Here is a 10,417-nt window from a genome sequence, read left to right as displayed (position 1 = left end):
CCGACCTTGGCAGCGAGCAGGGCCGAGAGGCAAAGCCGCGGGAGCCCCTCGGCGCCGCTGTCCCCGCAATCCAGTGGCGGAGCGCGTCCCCACGGGGGCGTCCCAGCCTCAGCGACCGCGTCCCGCTGCCCACGCCGGGATCACCGCGGCACCGGGCAGCACTCCGCTGCCATCCCCCGGCATCACCGCAGGGCACCGGGCACCGCTCCGCTGCCATCCCCGGAGAGCCGCGGCACCGCCAGCACCACACGCGTGCGGCTACGCCAGTCACTACAATTACTCCCTCACGACCGCATCCGTCAGCGGGTCCCTTGCACTGCCAAAGTCACCTCGTGAGGGCAGAGGGGAAAGCGCAGGAGCGCTCCTGGATCCCGGGGAGGGGATGCTGCGGGGCTGTGGTGTCGGTTCCCGGGAGCCGGGGAAGGGAAAATGAGCGAGAAGATGAGAGGGAAGAGCAGCGGGAGGAGCGGCGGCATGCCCGGGACCGCCGCTCGCCCTCACGGACCCCGCAGCGGCGCCGCAGCCCCGAGCGCAGCCCCCGCAGCGGCGCCGCGGGGCGGGCCCGCGAGTTGACGGACGGGCGTATCAGCCAATCGCAGCGCGCAGCGCACCCCCGCGCCGGCGGGCGGGCCAATGGCGGGGCGGGGGGGGCGGGGCCCGGCGGCGCGCGCGGCGGCGGGCGGCGAGCGGGCGGCAGTCGGCGCCGAGGCGCGGTGCGGTGCGGGTTGCTCCTCGGGCTCCTGCCGCGGCCGCCGGAGCCGCGCCGCCGCCCTCCTCCTTCCCTCCCCTATGGAAGAGATGGAAGAGGAGCTGAAATGCCCGGTGTGCGGCTCCTTTTACCGGGAGCCCATCATCCTGCCCTGCTCGCACAACCTGTGCCAGGCGTGCGCCCGCAACATCCTGGTGCAGACGCCCGACTCGGAGTCTCCGCAGAGCCGCCGCGCCTCGGGCTCGGCCGTCTCCGACTATGACTACCTGGACCTGGACAAGATGAGCCTGTACAGCGAGGCGGACAGCGGCTACGGCTCGTACGGGGGCTTCGCCAGCGCTCCCACCACGCCGTGCCAGAAGTCCCCGAACGGGGTCCGCGTGTTCCCGCCGGCCGCGCCGCCTCCTCCCGCCGCGCTGGCGCCGCCGCCGCCGCCGCGCAACGCGTGCCTGACGTGCCCGCAGTGCCACCGCAGCCTGGTGCTGGACGAGCGCGGGCTGCGGGGCTTCCCCCGCAACCGCCTGCTCGAGGGCGTCATCGACCGCTACCAGCAGGGCAGGGCGGCGGCCCTGCGCTGCCAGCTCTGCGAGAAGGCGCCCAAGGAGGCGGCCGTGATGTGCGAGCAGTGCGACGTGTTCTACTGCGACCCGTGCCGCCTGCGGTGCCACCCGCCGCGGGGACCGCTGGCCAAGCACCGCCTGGTGCCGCCGGCCCAGGGCCGCGTCAGCCGCCGGCTCAGCCCCCGCAAGATCTCCACCTGCACCGACCACGAGCTGGAGAACCACAGCATGTACTGCGTGCAGTGCAAGAGCCCCGTGTGCTACCAGTGCCTGGAGGAGGGCAAGCACTCCAGCCACGAGGTCAAGGCGCTGGGAGCCATGTGGAAGCTGCACAAGGTGAGCCCCGGCTTGTGCCAGCAGCCCCAGCAGAGCCGCCTTGTGCCCACAGGTTCCATCTTCCCCGGCTGGCAGTGTGGGAGCATCTCCAGCCATCCCATCCTCGGTCATCCTCATCCCCGGCCATCCCATCCTTGGTCATCGCATCCTCTCCTGTCCCATACTCGGCCATCCCATCCTCAGCCCATCCCATCCTCGGCCATCCTCATCTTCGGCCATTCCCATTCCCGGCCATCCTCATCCTCGGCCATTCCCATCCCCAGCTGTCCCATCCTCTCCCGTCCCATCCTCGGCGATCCTCATCCTCAGCCATTCCCATCCCCGGCCATTGCTCATCCTCAGCCATCCTCATCCTCTCCCGTCCCGTGTTGTCCCCTCGGCGTGGGGACCTTGGCATCGTGCAGATGATGCTCCCCTGATGTGGGTCCCCAAAGGAGCTGGCAGGGTCCCCCGGGAGTGGCTCGGGGACATCCGCGCCGCAGGGCTGGGAAAGCAACAGGAGCGATGGTTTGGGGAGGAGGAGGAGGAGGAGGGAGGCGTGAATGCACCGTGGGAGCCGCGGGGAGCCACCTCCTGCCGCACTCGGAGTCACCGGGAGGAGGAGGAGGAGGCAGCGGGCAGCCGGGAGCTGTCCGTGAATACTGATCAGCTGCACTCGCTCCCCACGCGTCCGTGCTGGAGCTTGAGGCAGGGATGTGGCCATCATCATCATCATCATCTTCAGCTCCTCCGTGCTCTGCCTCCTCGCAGCAGGGGCCGAGGGAACTGGGGCAGAAGTGAGCGGGACACGGGCGGACAGGGATGGGCGTCATTCCCTGCATGAACATCGCCCTAATTGGCCCCGCTCCAGCAGATGGGAGCAGGTGGGGGGGACCTGTGACAAGGGGCTGGGGAGGGTGTGACCTCCCGGTGGGAGGGACCGGGCTGGGATTGCTTTCCAGGAATAATTCGGGATGCTCTGGCTGGATGCAGATCTCTGGGATGGAGCTCTGCACCCCAGTTGGGTCAGTGGGTGCATGCAGGGACAGGCTGTCCCTGTCACAGTGCCCCAAAAAGGGGGTAAGCACGTTATGCTGTGGGGAGAAGGTCTGGTGGTGCTTTGGAAGGGTTTAATGGTGCTTTCCTGACCACCTTGTGCTGCGAGGAGAAGGTTTGGTGGTGCTTTGGAAGGGTTTGATGGTGCTTTCCTGACCACCTTGTGCTGCGAGGAGAAGGTTTGGTGGTGCTTTGGAAGGGTTTGATGGTGCTTTCCTGACCACCTTGTGCTGTGAGGAGAAGGTTTGGTGGTGCTTTGGAAGGGGCTTTTCCTGACCCTGACTTTGCTGGGAGCAAACAGGAGCAGCTCCTCTCCAGGTTTTCAGAGCTCTTGTGGAGATGTGCCAGACCAGGGCAGTTTGGTGCCCCCGTCCCCATCCATGGGGTGCAATCCCTGATCCCAGAGTGCTGGCACTGGTGTGGGATGAGCCTGGGTGTTTCCTGACCCAGGGTCAGGGTGGCACAGGTGACAGGGGAGCTGCTGGCAGGAGGCAGAGGATGGAGCCAGGATCCTGTGGAGTGGTGCAGAGGGATGAGAAGCAACAGGCTGAGTTTGGAACACAGGAAATTCCACCTGGAGAGCTTTACTCTCATTGGAAAGGGCTTGGAGCAGCCTGGTCTGCCCTGGTGGGAGGTGTCTGCCCATGGCAGAGAGGCTGGAATGAAATGAGCTTTAGCTTTTCCTTCCAAATCCCTTTTCCCCGGGGAGAGCTTTAGCCAAGTGCTGTTTCATTGATGTAGCTGACAGATGAGGATAATGTAACATTATTTCAAATGATGGGCTTGGACAATGGAGCCTCATCTGTCTTGAGAGAGCTGTGGTTCTGCAGGGGTTCACTGCTATTACCTGGTGCTAGTTTGCTTTTTTGGGGAGGGGAGGAGTCTGTGGAGTTAAATGGGTGTTAAGGAACAATTGAAGGAGTGATTTCAGGGCTAGAACTCAGATTGTTACTTGAGATGCCATCTAACAAAATCAGGGGGCACGCTTATTTACCTTAATTTTTGTTGCACACACACACCAAAAAAAAAAAAACCCAAACAAAAACAAAAAAAAACAAAAACACAAACAAAAACCAAAACAACAACAACAAACCAAAAAACCAAAACAACCAACCAACCAAGGGAAAAAACCAAAACAAACAAACAAAAACCCCAGAACCAATGCCCACGATTTCCAAGCTTGATCCTGGTTGGGACTGGGCATTAGGAACCAAAGCACCTGTGGGCTGGAGTGGTGATCCTCTTGCAGGAGTGTCTGGTGGTGTCATTTTTTGAGAGCACAGTCCCTTGGCAGTGGGACAGATTTGCTGAAGGGGTGACTGTCTCTTTTTGCCTGATCTTTTCTCTGTGATGAGCAGTGTAATGATACCTGCAGCTCACAGGAGGGAATTATGGAATGGTTTGGGTTGGAAGGGACCTTAAATCCCATCCAGTTCCATCCCCTGCCATTCACAGGGACACTTGCACTATGCCAGTTTGCTCCAAGCCCTGTCCAGCCTGGCCTTGGACACTTCCAGGGATCCAGGGGCAGCCACAGCTTCTCTGGGCACCCTGTGCCAACCTCTCACCACCCTTCCAAACAATAATTCTTTCCCAATATCCCACCTAAATCAACTCTCTTTTAATGAACACCCATCAGGCAGCTCCTGAATTCTCTTGTGCCATTCCAGCACCTCTTGGTGTGAATGTTCTTTGGGATGCTCTTCCCTTGTGGCCCGGGGGGGCTGGGATTGTCCCCAGAGCCTGGCTAAGCTGTGGTTCCTGAAGGCAGCTCTGTTCATGCCCCAGTAGGTGATTGCCAGAGCCAGGGCAATCAATCCCTGCTAATTGCACCGTGCTCCCCTTGGAACCAAATCCAAAGGGTTTTTCACAGCCCTCTCTGGGAGCTGCCCCAGTTTCCCCTCTCCTCCCTGAAGGTTCTCTGGGATGATCATTGGAAATAATCTCTGCTGAGACACAATCAGTTGTCATTCAGGGAGCTGGGCTTTCTAAGCTGGACACAGATTGTGCCAAATCCTCTCTGCCCCCGTCTTCCTCTCACTTGTTGGGAGCAGGGTGAATATTCAGAGAAGCACTGAGGGAAATGGGTATTTAATCTGAATTGTCCCAGTTTTGCACAGATATTGCAGCTGTCTGGGTTTTTATCCTGACGAGCTGGAATGCTGCTTGGCATGCCAGGAGCAGGAGCACAAGATGGAGCTGAATCATTTATTCCTCGCACATCTGAGTCCCTCTTCTGCTGGAGATGTGTGCAGAGTGCAGGCTCAGCAGCTGGATGGTGTTTTTATGGATGGATGGGTGCATGGATGGATGCTTGTGTACAAATACAAACAGGCTGGCAGGGATCTCACTGATGCCTTGTGCAGGCTGCCCTAGAGCAGAGGCTGGATGGAGCTCCAGAATAAAGCAGGGATTCATTCAAAGCATCTCCTCCATGCATCCACCTTGGGCAGCACCAGAGCCCAGCCAGGGCTGCACCCAAGATCAACCAAAATGGCCCCAAAATGCACGGCCGGGCACGGGCTCTGTCCCTGGGATCAGTTCTGCTCCATCTGCACCTTGCAGTTCATTGTCCCATTCCAGCTTTAGCCCAGGCAGTCCCTCATTGTCACAGGTGTCACCTCACTGTCACAGGTGTCACCTGGGCTCAGCCCCTCCTGCCCCAGCACAGGTGCAATGAGGGATGTAGGTGATTCCTATTAAGAGCCAAAAATCCCACACTGGGACTTAATCCTGGCTGGTTTGGATGTCTGGGGAGAATCAGGGATGGGAAGCACTGCATGGGTCCCTCACTTTGTGCCCAGGGGTCACCAGAGCCAGGACAGGGATGAGCAGAGAGGATTTTTCCTGTTTTCACTTGCCAGGGCTCTGTGTTGGCTGCCAGAGGAGCTTTGGAGGGGAGATTTGGACACTGGGAATGTGCTGCTCTGGTGTCCATGGCAATTCCTGCTCCCACAGCACTTGGGGAAGTATCCAGGGAGTTGCTGTATGACCAAGATCTGTTTGCACTTGCAAAGTAAAATATTTGCTGTTTAAAGAGAAGCAGGGAGAATCCTTAATGCTTCCCAAGCCTTGGTGTGATGGCCTGAATCCCACCACCCTTCTTCCATCTGCAGCAGCAGGATCCATCCTCCAAATGCCCTCCCCACCTCCTCCATCCCTCTCTGGCCAAATCCAGAGGGTGCCAAACAGCCTGAGAGACTTTGAAGTCAGAAAAAGCCAAGAAATGTCAGGATCTGGAGCAGAAATGTGATGAGGAGAAGCTGAGGGAGCTGGGCAGGGGCTCAGCCTGGAGCAAAGGAGGCTCAGGGGGCCCTTGTGGCTCTGCACAAGGAGGGGACAGCTGGGGGTCGGGCTCTGCTCCAGGGAACAGGGACAGGACAACAGAAACTGTCACAGACACATTTTCTGAAAAATCCTTTCATTAGGATCTTTTCTCCTGAGAAGCTTGGAAGCTTCAGCTTCTCCATGTTTTGCTGCTTTGAAATGTGATTTGAAGAATTGTTTACCCAGCATGTGAATTGTTTTTACTTGATGACCAATGACAGCCACCGGTGTCGAGGCTGTGAGCAGCCACAAGATTTTATTATTCTTTTTTTTTTTTTTTTTTGCTAGCCTTCTGATGAAATCCTTTCTCTATTCTTTAATATAGTTTTAATAAATCATTTTATCATTTTCTTTTAATATATATCATAAAATAACAAATCAGCCTTCTGAAACATGGAGTTAAGATTCTCATCTCTTCCTATGTTGAAGTTGCCTACAAATTCCACAGGAAACCATCTCAGGCTGCTCCAGGGCAGGTTCAGGTTGGATATTTGGGAACATTTCCTCATGGAAAGGGTGGTTAGGCACTGGATAAAGCATCCCAAGGCAGTGCTGGAGTCCCCATCCCTGGAGGGATTTAAAAGCTGTGTGGGTGTGACACTTGGGGACATGGGGATTTAATGATTTAAAAGCCTTTTCCAGCCTGAATGATGCTGTGATTCCCACCAGCCTGTGCCTGCCCAGCATCCAGAGGTGGTGCTGCTGATCCTGTTCATTTATTTGGATAAAAGCTTTCTGTCAGGTGGCTCTTTGCTTTGCACTCCCTGCAGTTGATGGAGTAAGGAGCAGCCCCAGACCCCCTGTAAATCAAAGGTGGTGTGGTACAGCAAGTTCTCCAGGGGTTTGTGGAGCCCAGGGGGCAGGAGGTGACCTCTGGGTTATCTGCAGATGGAAATGGGCCCAGGGTCATCTGCAGATTTTATTCCATTCCAGTGGGAAGGTTAGATTAGAGATGAGGAACAAATTCGTCCCCTGGCACAGGGTGCCCAGAGCAGCTGTGGCTGCCCCTGGATCCCTGGAGGTGCCCAAGGCCAGGCTGGAGCTCCCTGGGACACTGGGAGGTGTCCCTGCCATGGCAGGGGTGGAATGAGTTGAGCTTTGAGTTTCCTTCCAACCCAAACCTCTCCATGGTTCTGTGTCCAAAAATGCACAGATCTGACAGAGCAGAGCTCTGTTCCACCATCTGCCTCAGGCTCTCCACAGGCTCCACAAGCAGATTGAGCTCTGGTGGGGTCCATCTTCATCTGTAAATATCAAACCTTTTCCTTTCTCTCCCCTGTCTTCTCTTCTCTTGGCCAATTGATGAATGAAGGACGCCCCTGGCTGGGTTTTGCTGCATTTACTGTAGGAGCACCTCAGCTAAGATGGGGGAAAATTACCCAGGGACTGATTCTTGTGTCTCTTTCAAGGAAATTTCTGCAGTATCCATACCCAGAAATTCCCCTGTTAAGGTTTTTATTGACTCAGAGGTGGCGTTTTAAAAACTTTTATTCTATTTTCAGTCTGATGTGAAGGGTGAGGCAATCCAGATGTTATAATTGACACCATTATAATTAGAAGCTCTTTTCTAATTACAATGCATTAAAAGTGTTTTTTAGCTTACATTACTTGAGAATTAAAATATATGAGAAAACTTTTACCAGAAAGTAGCTAAACAAGAACAAGTTTGTATACACTTACTATGTGAGCCTCCTATCAAGCTTTAAGAATTCTCTACAGATTCATTTCCCACAACCACATCCCTAGCCTGGAAAAACAGGAGAATGAGGAAGAGCAAACACTGTGCCTGGTGTTAAATAAATTACTTGAGAGTGTGGAAAGGCTTTGCTGTTCGTTAGGCAGGTTTCACAGGATGCTTTCCAGGAGCTGACATTGCTACAGGGTGGATCTTTGTTGGGAAAATGTTCTCAGGAGGCTTTGGGGCTGCTCTGCATTGCTGATTCCTGTTCCTCTAAGTAATCCAGCACCCAGAAGTTTTGGCTTTTTAGGGGAAAACTTTGCTTGGTGTCACAGAACCCCAGAATGGGTTGGGTTGGAAGGGACTCTCAGGATCATCTCATCTCAAACTCTGCCATGGCAGGGACACCTTCTACTGTCCCAGGCTGCTCCAAGCCCTGTCCAGCCTGGCCTTGGACAGAATTCCTTCCCAATACCCCATCTAAATCTTTCCTGTTTTTTTCTTCTTGCCACCACCCTTTCCCCTATGACCACAAGTTCCTTTTTGGAGTCCTGCTGTGCACTTTCTAGCAATCCAGCACATAGCGCTGGGAGATATTTCCCTTCCCTGGACTTGGAAGGAACTTCCAGCAGCCTTTGATTAACTCGTGTAACTCACACAAATTCATTTAGTTCAGAGTGCCTTCAAATTGCATTGCTCTTCCCAGCTGTATGAAAGAGTAATTAAAGAAAAATGTGCCTGAAACATAACGACTCTCAAAGCTGCTCTTTTGTCAGCCTTGGTCTTTGTTTTGTTTGTTCTTGGGACGAGGCATTTTACACTGGTAAATTGGCTTATAAATAAGCCAGCTCCTTCCCTGTTCATTCAGCTCGTCCTGCAGGGATGAATTGGATAAATTTCTATTTAGAGCAGGCCCATGAGGCACAGAGAGCTGGGGGGATAAATCTCTGGTGACCCTGGCTCAGGTAAAGTCCTGGAAGAGATGGAATTACTGTGAGGAGTAAAACTCTCAGGGTGAGTTTCTCAAATCCAGTTGTAGCTGGGAAGAGCAGGGATGGTTTGGGGTCTGGGATCATAAATGGGAAATGTATAAAACTCTTCAACAGGGAGACAAATAAATAGAAATGAAGCCCAGCTCTCACCCATTCCAGTGGCAGCTCCCTGATTAATGCAGGAAGGAGAGCAGAGCTGAGAGCAGCAGGGCAGAGAATTCACCTTGCCTCTGTTGGAAGGAAAATTTTGTTTGCAGCCTGAACCAGCTCATATTTTGCCTTCAGAATTGGATTCAGCTTTGGGGGCAGCCTGACCTGGAGCTGGCTGGAAAAGCTCAGCAGAGGCTCTGATCAGGGCAGAATTTCTGGGTGGAAAGAACAAGACAGAAGCTGAGTTTGCAATTTTCTTGAGCAGCAGAGGGATGACTGTGAGGGTGATGCCAACCTCAAACACCATATGCACAGCATGGATTGAGGTTAGGGCCACGTTTTTGTATTTAATTAGCCATTAAATTCCCCGTGTCACAGAAATAGAGGGCTGTTAATAGGAGCCTGCTCAGTTCTGTAGCAGCAGAAATTGCCCTGGGAGGGATCTGGCAGTTGAGGGATTTCCCATCAGTGTTAATTACCCTTTCCCCTTTACTACCTTTATAGGAATTGATGGGTTTAGGATAAAAAAAGCTGGAATTGGATGTGAATAAGGCATGCATGGATGCTGCCTGGAGGCTGAGAGTGGAGCCGCAGTTGCCATTCCCAAGGGGAGTGGGCTGGATCTGCAGCTGGGGTGGGTGAAGGGAGCTCAGATCCATGGAAGCAGCTGCAGCAGCCACTGGAGTGGAAGATCACATTTGTGACTTCCAATGCCTCCTGAAAATCCCAGGAGATCTCCTGTGGAGATGCCAGCCTGGCTGCCCACACTGGAGCTGCTGCTTCCTGCTTGGTGTAAAGCCAAAATACGTGGGAAATATCAGTTAAATTATTTGCACCACCCCCAAAAATGTGAAATCTCTTTCAACCAGTGATCCTTTTTATTTCTTTTTGGTCTCCAAATGTACAAATTTAATTTGTATTAAATCCTGTCATTTTTTCCCTTGCTCCTGGCCTCTCTGGATTTGCATGGTCAGTTCAGTTCCCTTCTTGTTGCAGTTCCCTGTGGCAGGATTGGGGTTTTTGTGTGTGAATTAATGATGGGTTATGGCCTTGCCTTCAGCTCAGTGCTGCATCCATGGCATCACTCATGACAGCCTGTGCTGTGGAGCTGCTTTCCACCTGCAGCTCTTGGGGTTTTCTCTGGTGAAATCCCTCTGTTTTCCCAGATAACCAGTGTCAAGATGTATTAATTCACTGCTTCTGTTAACTCCACCATTTTCCTTCTCCCTCCTTCCTTTCCATGAGAGTATTTCAGGCCAGGCTGGACAGGGCTTGGAGCAGCCTGGGACAGTGGAAGGTGTCCTTGCCCATGGCAGGAGGTGGAACAAGATGGGATTTAAGGTCCCTTCCAACACAAACAATCCTGGATTCTGTGATTCCCATGGTCTCTGCTGTGCCTGTGGGATTCCTGCTTGAGAAGGACCTTTCTGCCTGCAGTGGCAAACTCAGAGGTCTGAATGTGATCCTCCTTTCAAAACAGATTTCTGTGACCCTGTGCCTTGGTCTCTCTGGCAAGCTCAGAGGTGTGAATGGGATCCCCTTTTCAAAACAGAATTCTGTGATTCTGTGCTTTGCTTTCTCTGTCAGGGGATATAAAGCTGGCAGAAGGGGGGTTGTGACAAGCTTTGAA

The 10,417-nt window shown here is 54.0% G+C and overlaps 1 protein-coding gene across 7 annotated transcripts in view; it reads left to right on the top strand.

The window, feature by feature from the left end:
• The first annotated feature begins 707 nt into the window (after positions 1–707).
• The window catches only part of TRIM9 (tripartite motif containing 9), a 70,031-nt gene continuing 60,321 nt past the window's right edge, over positions 708–10,417 (top strand). For all 7 annotated transcript variants that reach the window (XM_063159622.1, XM_063159616.1, XM_063159621.1 and 4 more), the window contains exon 1: positions 708–1,605. In XM_063159622.1, the coding sequence (XP_063015692.1) occupies positions 790–1,605 (816 nt within the window). In that variant the 5' untranslated portion in view covers positions 708–789. The remainder of the gene's footprint in view (positions 1,606–10,417) is intronic.

Source organism: Melospiza melodia, chromosome 6, assembly GCF_035770615.1.
Source record: "Melospiza melodia melodia isolate bMelMel2 chromosome 6, bMelMel2.pri, whole genome shotgun sequence".
NCBI classification, from domain to species: Eukaryota; Metazoa; Chordata; class Aves; order Passeriformes; family Passerellidae; genus Melospiza; species Melospiza melodia.
Note: the sequence above shows the minus strand (reverse complement) of the source record. Positions and strands in the feature narration are given on the sequence as shown.